The sequence below is a fragment of the Martes martes genome, assembly GCF_963455335.1.
Source record: "Martes martes genome assembly, chromosome: 6".
Classification (NCBI taxonomy): Eukaryota; Metazoa; Chordata; class Mammalia; order Carnivora; family Mustelidae; genus Martes; species Martes martes.
Genome location: NC_137893.1, coordinates 41478728 through 41503391, shown reverse-complemented (window position 1 = coordinate 41503391; position 24664 = coordinate 41478728). Strand labels below are relative to the sequence as shown.

General features: G+C 35.2%; 1 protein-coding gene across 3 annotated transcripts in view; it reads right to left on the bottom strand.

Annotated features, from left to right (window-relative positions):
• RNGTT (RNA guanylyltransferase and 5'-phosphatase) overlaps positions 1 to 24664 on the bottom strand; it is a 328397-nt gene that overhangs the window by 265436 nt on the left and 38297 nt on the right. For all 3 annotated transcript variants that reach the window (XM_080807179.1, XM_080807180.1, XM_080807181.1), the window contains exons 7-8: positions 22734 to 22843; positions 21367 to 21468 (exon numbers count right to left, since the gene is read on the bottom strand). In XM_080807179.1, the coding sequence (XP_080663305.1) occupies positions 21367 to 21468; positions 22734 to 22843 (212 nt within the window). The remainder of the gene's footprint in view (positions 1 to 21366; positions 21469 to 22733; positions 22844 to 24664) is intronic.

Genomic DNA, 24664 nt, shown 5'->3' with positions numbered 1-24664 from the left:
AAAAAAAATATTATTTCTACAAACACATTGATTATCCCACTAAGTGAATGCCGCAATGCCATTCCAATTACCAGCACAAAGCAATATGAGGAAAACTGATAAAGTTTTTCTATAGGTTACTTGTAATAGAATATTATGTATCATATCCCATTTATGAAGGATCAGGCGGAGAGGGAAGAAGGTAGCAGATAGGTAGATCAATGCAGACAATGTCCATAGGAACCAAACATCCAACTCTTAACACTAATTATCCCAAGGAGTAGGATAAAAGTTCTCACAAGAAGAACTTTTAATCTCCCTATGTAATGTTTTATAAGGCAGACAACATCAGAGTAAGTATAAACTAAGGCAAAAATGCACCTATAAGAATAAAACAGTAAAAATAACCAAAGAGATACTGAAAAAAGAGTAATGAAGACATCACCTGGCAATATAGAAAAAAAGAAATACGTTTATAACACAGTACAGTGGTAAAGATCCTAGGTTCTGCATTCAACCGCCAGTCCTGTTACTTAAATAACCTTATGGGTTTGGAGTACTTACTTACCTTCATGTGCTTCATTTTCCTAATTCATAAAACCAGGATAATAATAGTATCTACACTTCATAGAGTATGTGCATTAAATGAGATAAATACTCTATGAAAAGTTCTCAGAACAATGTCTAGTATATGCAAGTGCTCAACAAGTAAGTGTTCCCTGTTAAAAAAAACTGTTGCTAAAAAAATGTTACTATAGGCCAAAATACACAATAAACTCCAGAAACCACATTAACATTAGAAGGGGAAAAAATCACTAATTAAAACAATAAAATTTTATTTTTTGATTGTCAACTTGACTTTTATGAAAGTCCACCCCCCCCAAAAAGAAAGAAACTACCCAAAATTGCCAAGGATGCAGTGAAATGGGCTCTTTTAGGCAATGATGATATTTGGGGTGTACCACACAGCCTTTACAAAGTATATTGAGGTCTTCAGAAGTTTCCATACTCTTTATCTAAGTACTTTAAGTATCGAAGTACTATATTTATCATAACCGGCACAAAGATGGATATAAGGAGATCATTACAGTTGTTTCTAACACACACACAAAAAAGGTCTAAATGTCTCAATAGAAAGCAAATAATTTTATCTTGACAGCAATTAAGCAATATTTTTAAAAGTATACTTTAAAAATGGAAAATGTTCATGTTAAGATAAAAAATTATATAAAAATAATCATACAGCTTAATTCTAATTTTGGCATATAGTAAATGTTCAACAAATATCTATTGACCATACGAATAAACTAAGAAACAAAGTCATCTCTTTATCCTATATTATTTCCTTTCATGTATTTGGGCCCTGTAGCCTAGCTCTATTTTAAAATATATATACTTAGAAATATTAACCAAAAAAATAATTTTTTTTAATATTTCAAAGTTCCAGATGTTTGCTACCCCTAGAATATGGACAACTGCAAATTCTACCTTGGGGCTGCACCTATATTTGCAACAGGTTTTACCTGTATCTGTTAAGCTATAAGAGTTCTCTAGCCAGATTTGGTAACAGGTATTGATTTGCTTGATTTTTATTTTTAAGTACCACTTCAGACACAGTAACTCCATTAATTAGGAATAACTCTTATATTTAGCATTTAATCAAAGAAGCTAATACTTAAAGGATTTTTTTATCCATTAGTAAATCCTAAGGATATGACTAGCTGGTATCTATTTCAAAAGTTGGGTTTTGAGATACTAGTTTTTTTGACCAATACCTACCTTTCTTCTTATACAGTAACTATACCAGACCCTAAGAGAATTGTGAATGGACTCTAGGAAACAAAATGTTGCTTCCCATGTAAAAACAGTTTTCCAAGGAGTCTTTAGCTATGACAACAATAACTAATGTCCACTGAATACCGTACTAAGCATTTTATATGTATGCCCTTTCATCAATTAATGATCAAATAATCAGCCATATCCTCAACTCAATGGCTGGCTAAACATTACTGTGATTCAGAGCACTGATTTCTACACCATATTCCACAGGGTGCTAAGAGCAGTAACTTCCAAACCTGGCAAGAAATTAGAACCAACTCAGATGCTTTTCAAAGCAGATTCACATTCACCAAGCCAAGCAAGGCCTACTGAATTTGTACCTCTGAATTCTTTTTAATAAAAATATCCTATATGGTAATATAATCGTGATGGTAATGTGACCCAAACACCTACTGGTGTTTGGGGCTTGTTGCCCTAAGAAGTCCCACCATGACATGAGAGACCACCACATGCAACCCCACACCTCTCCAGAAATGTGCAACAACAAAAGTGGTACCACTTTGACTTATTTTATATAGTGGGGCTCCAAGTAAGAGTTGGGCTTAAAGAAAGAGTAAAATGAGCTCCACTTTCTTTTTAACTAATTCACCATCAGATATAAACCATAGCTTCAGACCATTAAACAGTGTTTCTGACTGACCTCAATCACTCTTCGTTAGTTTCCCTTCTCCATGATCAGAGAGAAACACATGAGTCAGCATTATTGTGTCTGACCCCCCAGCACCCCCCAGCTACCAAAAAACTGGCCTGGCTTCCTCCCAGTAGGTTCCAATGAAACTACTGTAAAAAACAGGGCTGGAGTCTCTAAGTGATGTAATCTGCTCTACATCCTAAGGGTTTCTGCTTACCACCAGAAGTATGATGCTAAACATTTAGCAAGCCCCAAGATTAGTCATCTGTATAATAAGAAAAGGCAACCATAAACCAAATTTTAAAAGCCCAAATACTAGAATATAGAATAAAGAAAAAAGCTACAGAACAGAAGACCAGAGTTGTATTGCTGATTTTGCCACTATCTACTTGTACAATTGAAGCAAATACCTTATTTTCTGGATTCTGGCCCCTTAGACACTTACACAAAACTCTAAGTTTCTCTCAAACAGTTCTAAAATTTTAAATCCTTTCCAGGTATAACTTTATATATTAGTAAGTCTCTAAGTATTAAATATGATGTATGGCTACAATTAATACTTATTAGTAAATAAATGATAAATTCTTATTAATTCCAATATTCAAAGTTCTTATGCTATATAACGAACAATCTGCTTGGCAGTCAAAAGAAAACCAGAACTAAAGAGAAATTTATATTTGCTCTAATCTCTTCCCTCAAGTGGAACTGAAAAACAGCTAAGTGAACAAATCCAAATTAAAGTAGTATACACATAACTTAATTGATCATAATTTGACTTACTCATTCTGTTCCTAAATAGCATAAAACATATTTTGGTTTTGTTTGTAGTTCACTGAAAATTATTCCAGAGACATCTGAAACCTCTTTAATATTCTTCTCAGCATGTAAGACTTTTCTGGTCTAGAGTCTCATTACCTTATCCTCCTGTTCCTGTCTGAACATTCAGCTCCAGTCATTAGAATAAACATCTGCTACAAACATCATTAATGAGATACATATCAAGGGATCCAAGCAAGCTACCAACTACCTGGGGTAATTACACTGTTCCGAATAAGAATCATTATAGCAGCAAATACAGAAGCTACCTGAACAGAACATTATAATTAGTTTATCCATACAAAAGCCATTTCTATAAGTCACTAAGTACATTATCAGGACATATGTAGCATGACCATACATGGAGTTCTCTATTATAACAAAGGCATGGGATGTGATTTTTATGGGGAAAAAAAGGCTTAATTTTCCTTTCAAATTTATACATTTCATTAAATACTTACATAAAACATCTTGCCCAAGTACCAGGGGCTTACCAATGACTTACTATAAACAGAAGAAAAACTTATTTCAACTCTTATAATTTACTGAAGCAAATTTTAAAACAAAAATAGTTTTATATTAAATTTATGTTTTCCTCACCTTTATACTTTATTAAGAAGAAAGGAAGACACACTTAAGATGTAAGATAGTCTCTTAAGAAGAATGTATTCGATCATGGATTGTCAAACTTTGATCCAAAGGCCCACTGTGGCCTGCTACCTGCTTTTGTAAATAATGTTTTATTGGAACACAGCTATATTCATTTGCTTATGTAAGAACACCAGAATATAGTGCTTTTGTGCTATAATGGCAAAGCAGAAACAGTTGAGACAGAGACAACATGGTCCACGAAATTAAAAATATTTACTATCTGGCCCTTAACAAAAAACATTTGCTGAACCTTGGATTAGATTAAACTTAAAGCTGGTAATTCTACCTTAAAGTCTCCTGATCCATTTGGCACTTGACAGAGCCCTGGAGGTACAAGCTTTCAGAGTAATTTCTGAATGGATGAAAAAAGGGGATTCCCAGACCAGGGTTCAGAAAGAATGAATGTCTATAATTTCCTCCAAGAAGCATTATGTAAATGCATCTCGCTCACTTAAATAGATGTGTTATAAAAAACTGACTATAAAGTACATTTCCATAAATGCCTAAGTGGCTTTTTTTTAATTCCTGTAATAACTCCCCTTGTAATCCAAGTCCCGTATTTACCTTATAAATTCAATTTTTCTTAAAGCAGGGTATGCTTGTATATTTGTATATTGTATTACATGTAAGTCAGAAGGGAAGTATACACATATATTGCTATCTTTTCTCTACACACTGTCTATTGAATGCAAAGTGCTTTAAATTACTTCATTTAATCCTTCTATAACAACTCTATGGGGACAAATCACCCCTATATTACATAAAACCAAACGAAAGTAGTTATTTCTTTCTTAAATCTATCTAGCTTTAAATTCTGTCCTAGCGTATCATTTTCCTCGAAAAACACTTTTTTCTTTTGCTAAATGGTTTGTATTTTTGTTTGGAAATTGAATGTGACATGTAGTTGCATTTTTTAAATGTTAAAAATTTCATAACCACCGTGTCCCTGTATCTTTCATATGAAGACATCAGCTTTTCATTGACCACTTCATTCGATAAATATTTACTGAGTGCCTATCACGTGCTACACACTATTCTAGGCACTGCGGACACAATGGTTCAAAAGACAAAAATCCTGGGGCACCTGGTTGGCTCAGTCGGTCAGGAGGGCATGTAACCCTTGATCTCAGAGTCATGAGTTCAAGTTCCACATTCGGGGAAGGGAGGGAGGGGCGGAGGAAGGAAGGAAGGAAGAAAGGATGAAGGAAGGAAGGAAAAGGAAAGGAATGGAATCTCTTTAAATGACAGAGAAAATAAGTCATTCATATTTTTTTTAAAAAAAGACAAAAACCCCAGCCCTCATGGAGCTTGCTTTCATCATGATTATCAAATCAGAATAAGGTTTTTGCTTTTATGGGGTGAAGCTACCATCTGTGGGATTATGACTGAACATCTCTAAATCAGAATCTCACCAAGGCGGAACTAAATGGCAGCACCTTGGAGCCGCGGTTGGCCTTGGATACCCGGTCCCCCACCACCCCAGCTGGTGGGCCCCAAGTATCCTGCATGGTGTGGTGTGCCCCAACACGCATCCCTAGGGTCGTGTGTGGAGAGCCCCTTGTCCCAGGAAACCGGGCAAGGCCTGAAAGGGGGTGGCCCCTTCACTGGTCACACAAAGCACCTTCCTGGGGAATCCGGTACTAAACCATTTATAGAGGACCTGCTTCTGGGTTGGGATTTCATAGGTAGCCCCAGAGCAGCTCCCTTGCTGCGATCTATTGAAAGTCAGCCCTCAACACAAGGGTTTGTAAAAAATAATATAAAAAATAAAGAAAAAAATAATAATAAAGGTTTTTGCTTTTCTATTATAAATTATTCTCATAACCTTACACTTTTCCTATTGTCAATGCAGCCTAAGTTACTATCTTTTACTTTGCTACCTTCTTGACAATAGTAGTTACAAAAGATAATTTGGTTTTACCTTGATAATGATTCAGAAACACTTGAAATTAAATTTACACTATTTAATCTCCAGATTAAAAAGAAAGAATTAAAGTAAAATTGGGGGGGAATAAAAGACAATCTGAGATCAATTCTACAATTTTTACATAGTTCCAAATCTTCATTTTCAAATGGATGTTGGAATTAGTTTTGAATGAATGAATTTTGAAGACAGATCATTTCTTTTTACTGTGTTACAAATTCTGCTAATTAAATACAAAGAGAAATTCTATTATTAAAGTTCTAATTATCTTTTCCCAGAATATTCTTCAGAATCTATGAAAACACAATGTTTCACAATTTCACAACAGTTCAATTCCAACGGCATCTGTAATACCCTGATAACACTTCTGCTGATAATGAATTTACACCCAACTTTTCCCTCTTCTGCAACTCTACTATGAGATTATTTTTCTAGATTCTGCCCCTGGAATTCTCCCATGGGTCAAGTTCTAAATTCCCTGGATATATTACACTTTGTTTATGCTATCTCATTAAGTACTGTCTTCTTTCATCTAATCACTTATGCTAAACAGTATACTACTAATTGCTTAAAATTACCTCATTTAATCCTTTTACAACTTTATAACACATTTTCCCTGATTTACATAAATTTCTAGATCTATAACAAAAAGATCTCCAATTCATTTTAAAAGATTAGTACGATCTTCCTATCAAAACCACACAGAGCAAGTCCAAAAAAATACAGACCGATCTCACAAACATATATTCAAAAAACCGTCAAGCTGAATCCAACTATACTAAGTAAATTAACAGGTTAAAGGTAAAAACTCATATGACCTATCTCAATAAACACTAAAAATGCATACAATAAAATTTGATGATAAAAATTCTTAGCAAACCAGGACTAGTAATTTTCTTAACTAAATAAAGCTGTATGGTAAAACCTACGGCAAACATCATACTTAACACTAAATCTGAGAACTGTCCCCACAGTTCATAACTTCATAGAAACATGACAAGATTTACCCAATACCATATAATTCTACACTGTCTACAAGTCTAATACCATAACACACACATACACACACAAACACACGCACGCGCAAAGTACTAATTATAAGACTGAATGGAAATAGAAAATACTTTCAAATATTACTTACACAGTAAATTCAAGAAATCTATAGTCACGCTATTAGAAAATGTAGTGAGTTAGTTAACAAGAGGGTTCATCAAGATTGCTAGTACAGTATCAACATACACAAATGATTAGTGTCCTCACAATAGTGCGTGAAGCTATTTGCCAGGAGATGGTATGTCTGAATTCAAAGCAAGGAACCTCTTTTTTATTTCAGTAGGTATTAGGTGTTTCCATTTTAATTTCTAAGCAACAATTTCCAACTTTATTACATGGCCTCCTTTCAGGGCCACATGCAAATAAGCAGTTAACTACAATACCAAAACATAGGTTCTTTTTTAAAATTTTTTAAAAAGATATGCCAGATCTCTACAGTGAAAACTACACAACACTGCAGAGAGAAATTAAAGAGAACTTAAATAAATGAAGGGATATACCAGATTAATAGGTTGGAATACTTAGTACTGTTACATGTAGATTAGATGTGAATCAAATCAAAATGCTAGCAGGCTTTTTCAGAGAAACTAAAAGGTGGATTCTCACATTTAGAGACATGCAGACAATCTAGAACAGCCAAAACAACTTTTAAAAAACAACAAAGCTGGAAGGCTTATACTACCTGATTTCCAAGCTTATGTCCTAAAGAAGTCAAGACATTAATAGTAAGGATAGACACACATGTCAATAAAACAAGAAATACAACAGATATCTGGTTAATTAATTTCCAACACATGTGCCAAGACAATTAAATGGAAAAACAATAGTCGTTTCTAATAAATGACACTGGAACAACTGATTTTCATTGGGAAAAAAATTAACATGACCCCTTCCAAACACAGACACAAAAATTAACTCAAAATGTATCACAGTCCAATGTATAAAACTTCTGGAAAAAAAAAAATTAAGAAAAAATCCTGCAGGACACCTGGGTGGCTCAGTGGGTTTAAAGCCTCTGCCTTCGGCTCAGGTCATGATCTCAGGGTCCGAGGATCGAGCTGCATCGGGCTCTCTGCTCGGCAGGGAGCCTGCTTCTCCCTCTCTCTCTGCCTGTGTCTGCCTACTTGTGATCTCTCTCTCTGTCAAATAAATAAATAAAATCTTAAAAAAAAAGAAAAATTCAATTTTAATATCTAAAGTGTTTTTACAATTTAAGTATTAGTTGGACACTACTACTTAACAACTATTAAACAAAATATTAAAGATCCTACATAAATTTGAAAAAGCTACATGTTTTAATAATCTTTCATTTGAATGTTATATATCTAAGTTTAAAAAACAATTTGGAGGGGCGCCTGGGTGGCTCAGTGGGTTAAAGCCTCTGCCTTCGGCTCAGGTCATGATCCCAGGGTCCTGAGATCCAGCCCCGCATTGGGCTCTCTACTCAGCAGGGAGCCTGCTTCCTCCTCTCTCTCTGCCTGCTTCTCTGCCTACTTGTGATCTCCATCTGTCAAATAAACAAATAAAATCTTTAAACAATTTGGAAGGAAGCCTGGGTGGCTAAGTGGGTTAAGCATCTACCTTTGGTTCAGGTCACGGTCTCAGGGTCCTGGAATAAGCCTGGTATCAAGCTCCCAGCTCAGTGGGGAGTCTGCTTTTCCCTCTCCCTCTGCCCACCCATACTACCTGTACTCCTATTCGTGTCTCTCTCATGCGCCTGCTCTCACTCTCTCTGTATTTCTGTCTCAAATAAATAAATAAAATCTTTGAAAAAAAAGGGGGGGAGGGAATAAATGAAAGAATCTCAACACAAACCTCCAAGAAAAATACGAACACTGTACTAGGTCACAGACATAGCTCAGAAACATAGTAGAATGGATGAATGGATAAGGAAGATGTGGTCCATATACACTATGGAATATTATGCCTCCATCAGAAAGGACGAATACCCAACTTTTGTAGCAACATGGACAGGACTGGAAGAGATTATGCTAAGTGAAATAAGTCAAGCAGAGAGAGTCCAGTATCATATGGTTTCACTTATTTGTGGAGCATAACAAATAATATAGAGGACAAGGGGACATGGAGAGGAGAAGGGAGTTGAGGGAAATTGGAAGGGGAGGTGAACCATGAGAGACTACAGACTCTGAAAAACAACCTGAGGGTTTTGAAGGGGCGGGGGGTGGGAGGTTGGGGGAACCAGGTGGTGGGTATTAGGGAGGGCACGGATTGCATGGAGCACTGGGTGTGGTGAAAAAACAACGAATACTGTTATGCTGAAAATAAATTTAAAAAAAAAAAAGAAAACTTCTACATATTTAAAACTTTGGGCTAAATAGCTTCCTTTCTATAAGAAGAAAAATAACAACAGCAAAGGCAAATGCCAGGCACAATTAGAAACTACCTTGCATAGGGGCGCCTGGGTGGCTCAGTGGGTTAAGCCTCTGCCTTCGGCTCAGGTCATGATCTCAGGGTCCTGGGATTGAGCCCCGCATCAGGCTCTCTGCTCAGCAGGGAGCCTGCTTCCCCCCTCTCTCTCTGCCTGCCTCTCTGCCTACTTGTGATCTCTGTCAAAGAAATAAATAAATAAAATCTTAAAAAAAAAAAAGGAACTATCTTGCACATATTAATTAACTCAATTAATTATCACAAAGCCTAAGAACTGCTTCTAGTATTACCACCATTTTATAAATATGGAAACTGAGATCACAAAGGTAGTAATATGATGGTCCAGAATTTGAACCTAGGCAGTATGGCTCCACACTCTGTTATCTCAGCTACTATGCAATACAGCCTTTTACAAAGTAAAAGCTTTCTTTCCTTCCAATGTTATGATTTCTTGACAACATACGTGTGCATGCACACACACACACCACCCCAAAAAGTGGGTTATGCCCAAGTATATCAAGAATTACTTGGGGCGCCTGGGTGGCGCAGTGGGTTAAAGCCTCTGCGTTCAGCTCAGATCACGATCCCAGGACCCTGGGATCGAGCCCACCATTGGGCTCTCTGCTCAGCAGGGAGCCTGCTTCCCTTCCTCTCTCTGCCTGCCTCTCTGCCTACTTGTGATCTCTGTCAAATAAACAGATAAAATCTTAAAAAAAAAAAAAAAAGAATTACTTGTTAACACAGGTATCATTTTAAAAATATATTAGCTCACATTATAGGGGTGCAGAAGTAGGAGAGAGAGAAAAAGGGGCAGAAAATTATTTGAATAAATAATGGGTAAAAACTTCCCTAACCTAGGGAAGGAAACATGCATCTAGGTTGAGGAAGCACAAAGAGTTCCAAACAAGATGAACCCAAGGAGGTCCACATGAGGACATACAATAATTAAAATGTCAAAGGTTAAAGAAATAATTTTAAAAGCAGCAATAGGAAAGCAAAAAGTTATGTACAAGGGAAACACCATAAGGCCATCAGCTGAGTTTTCAGCAGACACTTTCCAGGTCAGAACAGAGTGGCATTATTTAAAGACCTAAGGGGAAAAAACCTACAACCAAGAATACTCTACACAGCAACGTTATCCTTCAGAATGAAGGAGAGTGAGTTTCCCAGACAAACAAGAATTAAATCATCCACCACTGAACAGACCTTACAAGAAAAAGAAGTTCTCTTAGAATGTGTTCAAATTTAAGTGACCATAAACTTAATATGGACTGCTATATACTTAGGATGCCATATATCAATCTCATGGCAACCACAAACCCAAAACCTATAATAGATAACAAAAAATAAAAAGAAAGTCATCAATCATAAGGAGAATATGAGGGGAAAAAAAAAGGAAAAAAGAGAACTACAAAACAACCAGAAAACAATGAACAAAATGACATATCAATAATTACTTTAAAATATATATTAGCATCTACTGTACATCAGGGTTATTCTAGAAGGCACTTTATATCAACATTTCACTACATACTTACAACCACAAGAATATTATTTTCATTTAACATGAGAAAACTAAGGCTCAACATTTGCTTAATTTACAGGAGGCATGGAGTTACAAATTTTGAGGACCAAACTATAAATATCACCTGTCTTCCTCAAAAGCAATATACTCTTAACCACATGATGTTGTCTCTTGTTATTTAGAGCTGCTAAGCTCAGTTTCATAGTAACTTCCAAAATTCTCATTTTGCTGTTAATGTTGGTTCTAATTTCCAAATATGTCACTGAACCTCTAAGACTTAAATATTACTTTTTAGATATGGAAGACTCAGACCTGTTATTCTGTATTATTATTTAAATTTATATAATACATTCATCAAAAAAAATCAGTTATCCATAGACAAATGAATGGATAAAGCAGATGTGGTATATATACACAATGGTATATTACTCAGCCATCAAAAAGTGAAATTTTACCATTTGCAATGACTTGGATGGAACTAGAAGGTATTATCCTAAGCTAAAGAAGTCAACCAGAGAAAAGACAATTATCACATGATTTCGATCATATGTGGAATTTAAGAAACAAAACAGAAGATCATAGGGGAACGGAAGGAAAGATAAAAGACAAAATCAGAGAGGGAGACAAACCACAAAAGCCTCTTAACCATAGGAAACAAACTGAGGGTTGCTGGAGGAGAGATGGGTGAGGGAATGGGATAACTGGGTGATGGGCATTATGGAGGGTGTGTGATGTAATGAGCATTGGGTGTTATATGCAACTGATGAATCACTGTATGTTCATTGAATTTAAATAAATAAATTTTTAAAATCAGTTAGAAGAACACACATATCATTAAACCTTAAATAGATCCAAAATACACGTACATTCATATTTTACTAGTCATATATCATATTCTATCAATTTTAATGTCATGGTTTTCTATTAATCACAAATTACTCATGTTCTTATTTCCACTAATCACATGCCCATCATGAAATTTCAGTATTTTCCTCAAAATGATTCTTAGGAAGGTCTGACAGGTGTCTAGCTGCCTTTGTATTCCCACTTCTCTTAAAACTCACACAACATGGGGTGCCTGGGTTGCCTCAGTTGATTAAGCGTCTGACTTCAGCTCAGGTCATGATCTCAGGATCCTGGGATTGAGCCCAAGGACAGGCTTCCTGCTCAGCGGGGAGCCTGCTTCTCCCTCTCCCTCGGCCCCTCCCCCATACTTGTAGGCGTGCAAGTTCTCCCTCAAATAAATAAATAAATCTTAAAAAAAATCCACACAACGTATTGGAAGCATAAACTTTAGATCCTGATGCATTTAACACATTCAATAAAAAAAGACCCTATTTGTAATTGTGACAAAACTACTAGAATAAAAGGGTCGAGGTTAAAATAAGAGAAACATGTTAGAAGAGCAGAAAGGCAGTATCTCAGCAGTGTGCTCCTGGCATAGGTCTCCACTTTCTTCCAAACCACAGAGAATATATATGAAGGAGGCTGAAGGGAAGAAGGTAGCATGAGAAACTAAAGGAAGTTTAGTCATACCTCCTCAGGGAAAAATAATGCACTCCTCTCAAACAAGATGCAGCAAGAAATTATTTCCTTTCTTATTTACCACAAGAAAAAGAAACAAATGGAGAAAAGGAATCTAAAAATTAAAATAGTGAAGGGCACCTGGCTGGCTCAGTCATTAAGGGTCCCACTCCCCCTGCTTGTGTTCCCTCTCTGGTGTCTCTCTCTCTGTGTCAAATAAATAAATAAAATCTTTAAAAAAAAAATTAAAACAGTGAAATATTGCCGCTTCTTTTTGCCTTGAAATTCACTATTTACTATAAACTTCAATGCACTAAGACTTAAGCACACCAGGTCGACAGTATCTGGTATGTTCACCTTGAAAAAAAACAATTCAGTGTCCTTACACAATCAACATCTCTACTTTTTAGAGTTTGATTTTTCTAAGTTACTAATAGGATGGCAAAGCATAGGTTTTTAAATGGATCCCTAAATTTTAGGTCATTATTCGCATGTTACAGATAAGGAGATTGAGCCTTAGTAATATTAAAACAAAACAAAAAAATCCTAATTCTAGAACAAGGTTACTTATTGTCATTATAACTCCTGGATTCCAACCTAACACATTCCCTCTCTCTTTCTCTTAATTATTTACACACGTACATATGCAAGAGCCCTAATTTCTTTCTTGCATCAACTATAAAGCAAACACACCATGAGCAATTTTATAGCCAGTTAAACTTGCCCTGTGATTTTGCTAATGCTGTATAGACCCTTTGCAAATGCACATAGGTTTGAAAATGAGAGGTTTATTTAGTCAACTAAAAATGAATTAACTATTACTAAACACCATATGCCAGCACCATAGTAGATACTTTATACACATTATTTCACTTGATACTCAAAATAAGCCTGTGTGATAATTATTATTTTCATCATTCAGGTGGGGAAACAAGATATTAAAAAGGTTTAGAAAAAAAAATTTAATAAATAAATAAATAAATAAAGGTTAAGAAACTCAGTCCAACATTTCAAACCAAGGAAACTGTAAGGGCAAAGTGAACACATTTTTGTGATCTTTCTGATCACAAGCTGCCTCAAAGAAATCCCTAAATTGGACAGTAAAATCACTACTTCTTTTTTTTTTTTAAGATTTTATTTATTTATTTGAGAGACAGAGAGTGAGAGAAAGAACACAAGCAGGGAAGGGGCAGAGGGAGAGGGAAAAGCAGACTCCTCACTGAGCAGAGAGCCCAATGCGGGGCTCTGAGATCATGACCTGAGCCGAAGGCAGACACTTAACCCACTGAGCCACACAGGCGCCCCACTACTTCCTCAATAATAAAAATTACCTTTCTTTGCTCTTTTACCAAAAAAAAGTCTTTTTCTTTCTTTTCAGTTAAATCTCTTTCTCACAATTTCATTGTAATTATCAATTTTAGTTTTAAAAATAAATGTATATTTTAGGGGCGCCTGGGTGGCTCAGTGGGTTGGAGCCTCTGCCTTCGGCTCAGATCATGATCCCAGGGTCCTGGGATCGAGCCCCGCATCAGGCTCTCTGCTCAGCGGGGAGCCTGCTTCCTCCTCTCTCTCTGCCTGCCTCTCTGCCTACTTGTGATCTCTGTCTGTCAAATAAATAAATAAAAAATTTAAAAAAAAATAAAAATAAATGTATATTTTAGACTACATGGGGCAGAGGCCTATGATTTTCAAAGCTCTTCAGAATACCATGTAGATTTGTAAAGCTACCATGTAGATTTGTAGCAACCCAAAGCAGCACATAAAAAACTTAAGTATGCCTTTGTCTGACTTACAAGAGGCTTGAGATGCTCCCTTCATTTACAGATTCATCAGTTAAAATTTCCTCTACTATTCTAGTGCCCATTTCCCCATCCAGAGTTGGCTTTTATATGACATGACAGATCAAGCGAGCATGCCTCTTGCCCCTCCTCAGTCTAATCTCATTTTAACTTGACAAGAAAATAATGTCCTTCTCTGGCTAGTCCACTATCCAGCAGAACAGAACTATAACATGAATCCTGTGGGTAGTTGCAAATTTTTGAGTAGCCACAGTAAAAAAAGAAATAGGTAAAATTAATTTTTAAGATGTGCAATTTACTTCAAAACATTAACATGGAATCAATATTAGAAATTATTGATATATTATACATTCTACTATTTGTGAATTCTGTGAATTCTGGTATGTATTTTATACTCAGAACATCTCAGTTCGGACGAGCCATGTCTCTGCTGCTCAGTAGTCACATGCATAATGGAAAGCAGAGGCCTAGACCAAGAGTTAGCAAACTTCTTCAGTAAAGAGCCTGATAATAAATATTTTAAGCTTTACAAACCACATATAATCTGTCACATGTTCTTTTTTAACCATTCCTTAAAAGTATAAAAAACAGATTACACAGCAAAGTGATCATACTTAAATGCTACTTAACTATACATTTAAAAATGTTAAAATACTGAATTTTTAAAATATCAAATACCCTGTTGTAAACCTGAAACATAATATTGTATGTCAATTATAATTTAATAAATAAATAAATAGATAATAAAAATCCAAAGGCATTTCCACTGGAAGACAAAAAAAGAATAGGTGAATTTTACATTATATATATTAGACCACAGTAAAAAATTTTACATATATAAATGCTATTCCTAGCTCATGACTCCTACAAAAACAAGCCATGGGCCAGATTTGGACTACAAGGAGAATCCAGCCCCTGCTCTAGACAAATCTAACAGAACTACCTAACAAGAAAGAAAGTAGATAACTCGTGTGTGCTAAGGCATATATTTTTGTGTATGTGCACACACATATATTTCATGTGATACTATTTGTGCAAATAATCCAGAATTAAACTTAGTCTTTTTAAGGATTATAAACAAAGTACAAAATACAGTGAAAACAGGAAAAATATCTAATATATACTATACATAGATTTTGAAATTAAAGAGACACACAAGCAGGTACCCCATGCTAGAAAAGACTATCATACATATTGTTTGTAAACATGAAATAAGAGGAACCCAGGCAGTCAGTTAAGCATCTGCCTTTAGCTCAGGTCATGATCCTGGAGTCCTGGGATGGAGTCCCTCATCGGGCTCCTTGCTTGGCAGGGACCCTTCTTCTCCCTCTGTTTGCCGTTCCCCCTGCTTGTGCTTACTTTCTCTCTCTCTCTCTCCCTGACAAATAATAAAATCTTAAAATAAAAAAAGAAAGAAAGAAAGAAAGAAAGAAAGAGGAACCCATATATTTATTTGCTCATCTACCTACATGGGCCACTAAATATGTTCAATATTAGATAACTAATAGTACATTTCATTTAGAGTATTCCACAATTTAAAAACCATTTCTATACATATTTTCTCATTCAAGGCTTCAAATAAACCCTTTGAAGTAGAAAAGATATAGAGCTATTTAATAAAAGATGGCATAGGGCACCTGGGTGGCTCAGTTAAGCATCCAACTCAGTTTTGGCTCGGGTCATGATCTCATGGTCCTGGGACTGAGCCCCACAACAGGATCCATGCTCAGCAGGGACTGTGCTTGAGATTTTCTCTTCCCCCTGCTCACACATTGTCTCTCTCTCTCTCTCTTTTTCTCTCTCAATAAGTAAAAAAAAGGGGCACCTGGGTGGCTCAGTGGGTTAAGCCTCTACCTTCGGCTCAAGTCATGATCTCAGGGTCCTGGGATCAAGCCTGCATGGAGCTTTCTGCTCAGCAGGGAGCCTGCTTCTCCCTCTCCCTCTGCCTGATGCTCTGCCTAGCTGTGCACTCTCTCTATCTCTCTGTCAAATAAATAAATAAATAAATTTTTTAAAAAATAACTAAAAAAAAAATCTCTTTAAAAAAAAAGGTGGCATATATTACTACCAACTATGCACCTTATTCAAGTCAGTGAAGGATAAAACTAAGTCTTCAACTTCTATCTCTGTGCTTGTTCTACTTCTCAGTACAGTTTTTCTAATACAACTTTCTTCCCTTCTCAATCCATTCAATGAACCAAAAAATCATGAAATACCTTTAGAGGAAAAGTACAAAAAAAATGAAAATTTCAATCAACAGAAGCTACAGATCTCTCAAGAGCATAGAACACTGCCAATACTATTCATTCACTCAAATCATTCAATATCTACCAGTATAAGGACTTGCTGATTACCACTGATAATAAAGATACAAAAGACAGACTTGCTCCCTGATCTTGTGAAGCTTACAATATAGCAGGAGATACAAAAGCAAAATAATTATAAAGAAAAAAGTTACTTCTGATAATGAAAAGTGATATGATAGAAATAGTGTGCTGTGATAAGAGATACCTCATTTCTAAAAGTTGATTTTACTGAAATGTAAGACATACAACTATTAAATCTTCAATTAAACAAAATGATTTCACCTGTATCTGAGACTATAGTGGCTTAGTGTTTAATCAGTTCACCTATATAACTAATACAAATCTCTTACTGTTTTATTTTTAAGAAACTCTGTATTTCTATCTATATAATTTGGCTTTACAATTTGGGAAATAGACCCTCTTCTACAATGTTTTAGAATATGCAAAACTGTCACTGTTGCCCCCCAGGCCTTGGCCAGGCTAATCAAAATTCCTAGGCAATACTTTTTATTGCTAACTCTATCCAGGTCTCATATTACATTCAATTTCAGAGATCCTTTTATCTAAATACCGCCCTAAATACAATAAATAAAGAGCCAATAAACTATGGAATAAGGATAATAAAAAGAGTCCCACACTCCAACACAACATGGCTTTAAATAAGAAGTAGGGCACCTGGCTGGCTCAGTCGGTAAGCATTAGACTTTTTCTTTTTTAAGACATATTTATTAATTTGAGAGAGAGACAGAGAGACAGAGAGCATGAGTGGGAGGGGTAAATGGAGAGAGAGAGAGAATCCCAAGCGCAGAGCCAGAAGAGGGGCTTGATCTCAGGACACTGAGATCACAACCTCAGCCAAAACCAAGAACAGGACACAACCAACTGCATCACCTAAGCGCCCTGGGCATATGACTCTTAATCTCATGCTCCCGAGTTCAAGCCCCAAGCTGGGTGTGCAGACTACTAAAAAAATAAAAATAATAGGGGTGCCTGGGTGGCTGAGTAGGTTAAGTGTCTGCCTTCATCTCAGGTCATGATCCCAGCATCCTGGGATCAAGCCCCACCAAGATAACGGCTCAGTGGGGAGTATGCTTCTCCCTCTGTCCCTTCTCTCCACCCACTGTCATCCCCGGCACATGCTCTCACTCTCTCTAATAAATAAATATAATCTTTTAAAAATAAATTAAATAGATTAAAGAGGGCATGTGACATAATAAGCACTGGATATTATATAAGACTGATGAATCACAGACTGTACCTCTGAAACCAGTAATCCATTATATGTTAATTAAAAATAAAGCAATTTTTTTAAAAAATAAAACATAAATAAATAAATCGATAAATCAGCATCAAGGGTTCATGGTTTTTAATTTGTTACTCTAACTCCATGGGCTCCTAGATCATTCTATAGCTCCGTGAGGCTCTTTTCACCCTATAGATCACAGGAAGTCCCTCTCCCGTGCTATTGGCCTTCAATCCTACTGTGCAAAAGAAAGATCTGGCACTGGTCCAGAAAAATATCTCACATAAATGTTTTTTCTCACAGAATAAAGTATCCTAAGACAGAGTAGGTATCAAATAAATACTACAAGGGTCTCCTTTTGTTTTGGTGGAGCACGGTTCCATGAGAAAAGAAGTATTTCCATTATTGGTCAAAACATCTTAGCTCAAATCACTGTAGCTTATCATTTAGAGGTCTGACAGTATTGAGAAGACATGGGGAAAGGGGTATACAAATGCTCAGAAAAGGGAAAATAAACAAAGGTAGGATGGGGGACTACAAATGACAAATTTTATAGACTGTTACTTTGCCCATGGTTTGCCATGATCACAGCCTGGATATTATGGAGAAGATGAGGTAGAAAGTAAAAAATACCCAGAATATGAAACTCATCAGATTAAAACTATGCCTCACTCCCAAATCCTCAGGCCATTTATAGTATCAAGTCTGGAGACAGGCATCTTTGCTCCTCACCTTTTTCACTCCTTCTCCACTCAGAGGTAGGTAATAAACCTTGGACACTGTTACAATATTAAATATCTATTAATAAACCTTAAGACATTGTTACACAGCTACTATATGTCAAGGTGCCTAGGTGGCTCAGTCAGTTAAGTGTTCGAATCTCAATCTCAGTTCAGGTCTTGATCTCAGGGTCATGAGTTCAAGCCCTACACTGGACTCCACACTGGGCACAGAAGCCTACTTTAAAAAAAAAAAAAAAATACACAGACACATACACACACACACACATCAACTTAATTTCTGCTAATCCTTACTACCAATTTAATAGATTATAAACTTATTCTAATCTAAAAAATTAAATATAATTTTAACATTCTGAAAATAAGCAACAAGTTAATTTTTATTTATCCTTCAAAAATATATATTCATAGGGAGGAGGACATGGAAGGAAAACATTATCCAAACTGTCTCTCTCTAAATCTTTAACTGTATCCATCCTTAGAGATTCATCCTTGTAGAATGAATATTCCTAGAACACACAAGGCAAACTTAACTTTATTATTTTATGTCTCGATACGGCTTACAATTTTATCAAGTATTAATATTAATTTTTTTAGATTAGTTCATTTTTAAATTCAAAATAGTATGAAAAAATAAACATATATAAAACATACTTATTGTTTAACTATTTGCATTCGCTGTATGAAGCATTAATATAACTGCTTTTTTTTTTTTAAAGTAGGTTCCACGCCTAGTGTGGAGCGCAATGCAGGGCTTGAACTCACGACCCTAAGGTCAAGACTGAGCTGAAATCAAGAGTCAGATGCTCTACCGACTGAACCAACATATTGGAGCTCAGGCACCCCAATAAAACTGCTTTCTAACCAAAAGCATAAAATTAAGACCACAATGATGTTAACGGTTACTTCTAGCTGATAAAATCACTCTTTAATTTTATTTTCTTCTTTTTGTTTATGTTATTTTCTGAACTTTGTTTCATGAACCTGTGTTATCTACAAATCCCCCCCCAAAAAAAGCTAGAAAATGCTGAGTTGAAAGGAAAGATGATTTCTAACAAAGACCAACAAATGAAAGAAAATATTTTGATATATTCTCTATTAAAAAAACAAAATGTAACTACTAAAAAGCATATCATGTTGAAATAGTATCATTATATTCACCTAATATTAAAATCAAGTTCTATCTGCCCCACTCCATATTTTCATATGTATCTTTTAAGGTCACCCCAAGCAAAATGCAGAAGATAACATGATATGAAAGGTGTAACTGCCATTTTGACATCAAAAACTCCTCACAAAAATTAAGTGCAACCTATATTATCTTCAAAATAACATTTAAAAACTAAATGTGAAAACAGCATCTCAAAGAAATATCTGCATCCTCATTTTTATTGCAGCATTATTCATAATAGCCAAGATACGGAAACAACCTAAATGACCATCAACAGATGAAGAAAGAAGATGTACTATATAAATAAACAATGGAATCGTACTCAACCATGAGAAAAAAGGAATTCTGCCATTTACAACACACATGGACCTTGAGGACATTATGCTAAGTGAAATAAGTCAGTCAGAGGAAAACAAATACTATATATCACTTACATATGGAATCTTAAAAAAAAAAAAAAAAACTGATAGAAACAGAGACTACACTGGTAATCACCAGGGGCTGAGAAGGTAGAAGAAATGGGAAGAAACTGGTCAAAGGATATAAACTTCCAATTACAAGACAAGTAAGTTCCAGGGATCTAATGTACATCATAGTGATTGTAATAAATAATACTGTACTATACACCTGAAAGTTGCTAAGATAACATATCTTAAATATTCTCACCACAAAAAAGAAATGGTCATTATGTGAAGTGATGGTGGTGTTAGCTAAGAGTAATCATCTTACAATATGTTTAAGTGTATCAAATCAACACATTATACACCTTAAACTTCCATAATGTTATAATGGAATCTCAATAAATTTATCTTCAATAAATTCTCAATAATGTTATAATGGAATCTCATAATATTATAATTGTATCTCAATAAAGCTGGGCAAAAAGCTAATTATATAAATGTTATCTTAATTCTCTGAAACATTTTCATTATGAAAAAATTAATAGGAAAAAGCTAATATTAACATCTGTTAAAATAATTACTTCAATTATTAGAACATTTGCCGAATAAAAAAATACATATGGCAAAGCTATAAAAATATGTTTACAAAAGAGAAAGAAAAGTTAAATGTTGAGGAAGCATAAAATTTATACTAATAAAATTTAAAAGTGTAGGAATATGAAACATGAAGCTAAGCTTTGTTGTAAGAATAAAACACCCTTAAGAGGGCATAAAATTACAAAAAGTATTAGCAAAGATTAAGAGAAAAACTATTCAAAGGAGCGAAATATAGAACAAAATATTCTAAGGAATAAAATATCAAGGAGACTTGGTAATTTTTAGATAATAAGCTAACAACACATCTGTTTCAGAAGTGCTCAACAACCACTAAACATAAGGTGATGGGCACCAGACATACCAAAAAGCACAGTATTATCAAGAGAAAACACTTTCAAACTTCAATTTGGTATAGACTAAGTCAAACTAACAGAACTCTGGGGGCCGCCTGGCTGCTCAGTGGGTGGAGCATGCAACTCTCAGTCTCAGGGTTGTAAACTGGAGCCCACACTGGCTGCAGAGATTACTGAAAAATAAAATCTTCTAAAAAACAAAAGAGAAAAAAACCTCTGAAACCAAAAATTTAGCAGAATGAGAGAAACTGAATTACATAACTAAGAATACTTGTAAAATAAAAATGATGATATTTGAAACATGATTATTTCGCTGTTCAAGTCAGAAATTCACACTCCCAAGAGTACAAACCTTGTCTAACAACAAAGCGGTATTCTTCAAGCATTAGAGTTATTTGTATAACTTTATTTAGAAGTCTAACTTACCGAGTACCATCTGCTTTCCAGCTTACTTTATATGGCTTCTGCTCCAAAAGTTTAATATTTTGCTTGTCCATGGAAACAGGCTGTGCTCCAGGGAATCCAGACCTTAAAGAAGAACATTTTATTACTATTATAGCTGGCATCCATACAAAGTAATACATCTCAAACCAATCTCAGATTAGTCATACATTTATCACAACATTCTCCCTATCATGAGATTAATGTCAACTGGAACGTCAACATTCCCAAGAATGCTAACGAAATATTACTGTTATCTTCTAGACATTTCAGACTCAAGTTAACAAGATTCTAATCACCACTAAATACCATAACCACTGGGCATTTTAAATATTAATATTCATGATCTAATAGTAAAGTAGGTATGTTTACAAATCTTCTACTTCAGGAAGAAGTTTAAATCTTGCTTGCCTTAATTATCTTACATTATTCTAGACCCTATATTCCTCCATCATGACTCCACCAAATTGGCAAAACTCCAAAAGGTTGGCAAAATTCTGCTTAAAAGATGCCCAGAAGTGACAAAACAGGAGAAATATAGGTCAAGATTAAAGTACATTGGCAAGGGCTTAGCACAAAATTAAAATCAATATTACTTCATCATCATTTTAATCTTTTAGTTAAAATTATTTCTAGCTAACTGATCTGTATGTACCAGTGAAAAAGTTCCTTATATTAGGAATTTTTAAGAATTATCGATCCTGTTTCATCATGTTCTAGCTGTGCTACAATTTTCTGCCACAGATGGCTATGACCAACAGAAACGACCAAAGACCAAGACTTGAGAGCAAAAGATTAGAGCAGAGCCGTGAACTCTCCAGAATCCCCTCCCATGAAATGTCTGATAAATATTTTCAAGTCATGGTAGGGGGAAAAACATAATTAAAGCTGATTCCCCTAGGTCTCAGAAAACTGGATTACAGAAAAACTAGAAAATGAGGTACATTCAAGTCTTCAAGTCTCACTTCTTCTCCCTTAGTAAAATGATATGGGCAACCCAATCATTAAACAGCAACAGAATTAAACACACAAAACAAATACTAGATAGTGACAAAAATTACTTTCTATTTAGTTAGGAAGACATGTGGAATCATTTAATCTTGACTCAACTGTCTAGTAATCTAATTGTTTTTGTTTTTGTTTTTTCTAGTAGTCTAATTTTAACTCAATTGTTGATCATGAGAAAAATCTGATAAACTCTTGCTTGATATCTTTTTAAGCACTCTAGGTAAATATTCAAACTTCAAAGAACAAAGAAGCTAAGTCAACGTTTGCATTGTTAAATGTTAAATGTTAACATGTTAAATGTTGCACAACACAAGTTTTACTTAAAATTGTAAAATGTTTATTACCCTTCCCAGCCACAGAATTGATGACACTTCTGCTGTACCTCTCCTAACTTTGGTTGAGTTGTTACTTGAGTCACACCTTTAACAGTTACACCTTCCAGGAAAATAGCACCCTTAAGATAAAAGGAAGAGAAAAATATTTTGTTAGAGTTCAGAATCTATTCACAAAGACCAGACTGAGAAATAGATTTGCTTATTGTCACAAGTCTGCAAATATATAAAACAGAAATGGTCTGCTCCAGAAAGCTCTATAAAATCCCCCCGGGATTAACTGCACATTTGCTTTCCTTAATCCATCACAGGTTTTACAATGTACATATATAGCCCAATGTCTATATCATATTGCCAAAGCACTCCATGGTTACTACTTATTAATAACAGCAATAATAACTTACCTACCATTTACTCAGAGCTAGGCAGAGGCTCTGACATCCTACATTCTACAAACATTTTCTCAAATCCTTATAACAGCTCTGAGAAGCAGAGTTTATTTATTTTACAAATAAGTAAATGAGACTATATGCAATTTATTCAGGAGGTAAAAATAGAATCTGAACCCAGGTCTACAGTATACCATTCACTAATGATTCTAACTGGGGACAGAGAGAGGAGCTGTACCACTGATGGAGTATGGATTTTAAAGGGATAAACACCCACAATACATACCTGTGTAAACTAGAATAAGAGTGTAACAGTAGACAAAATGGCTAAACTACAGTCATTGGATGTAACAAACACTATTACTCATCACTGAATTTTTAATCTAAATTTTTTAACTCAGAACTACATAAAGTGTTTTATTGTATTTCATAGCAAGCATATTTTTAAAATATCACAGAGAAGTGAAGCAGATGGAGGATTTATATATCAAACAAATACAGAACACTCCTGGAAATTTTAAAGACTAAAAATACAGTCTAAATTCATGCTACAATTACTTTCAGACCCATAAAAGGGCTGGCATCAGTCTCAAAAATACATAAAACAACTCTAGCTGTTAACGTAATTAAGGAATAAAAAATATGGTCTACAAGCTGCAATGATCAACCTTCTGGCACAGATTTGGCAACTCAAGCCACTTAGGAATGAAAAAAAAGAACATGGTATTTCGTCCACATGCATTCCTGTCAAATCTAGAAGAGTCCTGAGTCAATCCAGCAGACACTAGTTCCACTTTTTGCCCCTAATTCTGAATCACTTTTTATAATTATATGTCGTCAACTCTGTTCTCCTTAAATAAGCATACTTTAAAGACTTTATGAGCCAAAAGATTAAGGAGTACCATTTGCATTACGCCATCACCTCTTTTTACCAACCACTAAAATTTCTGCTTTAGAACCATGCAACCATTAAATATAATAACTAAAGAAAGAGAAAAAGAACCAGATTCACAAAATATTTTTGCATATTTAGTACCTGAGATACTCAGATAACGGCAATATCCTTATAAAGTTATATCCTGTATATTCTTTTTTTTTTTTAAAGATTTTATTTATTTATTTGTCAGAGAGAGAGAGAGAGAGTGAGCACAGGCAGACAGAGTGGCAGAGGGAGAAGCAGGCTCCCTGCGGAGCAAGGAGCCCGATGCGGGACTCGATCCCAGCACGCTGGGATCATGACCTGAGCCGAAGGCAGCCACTCAACCAACTGAGCCACCCAGGCGTCCCTATATCCTGTATATTCTAATTAAAAAGAAAAAGCATTCAGAGAGTTTAATTTTCAACATCTTTATTCTGAAGGTACTAATAGCATAAGATTTTTTAAGTCTTACAGGAAGAAGGTTTACTCATGAGCATGTAATTCCTGAGGGAGGTTAAGAAATCAATGATAATTTCTGAAAAGCAAGGGCAACTAGCATAAATTATTCCTAAAACATAAACACTACTTCTTTTTTTAACAAGTAATGAAAAGGACTAAAACACTAGAATATGATC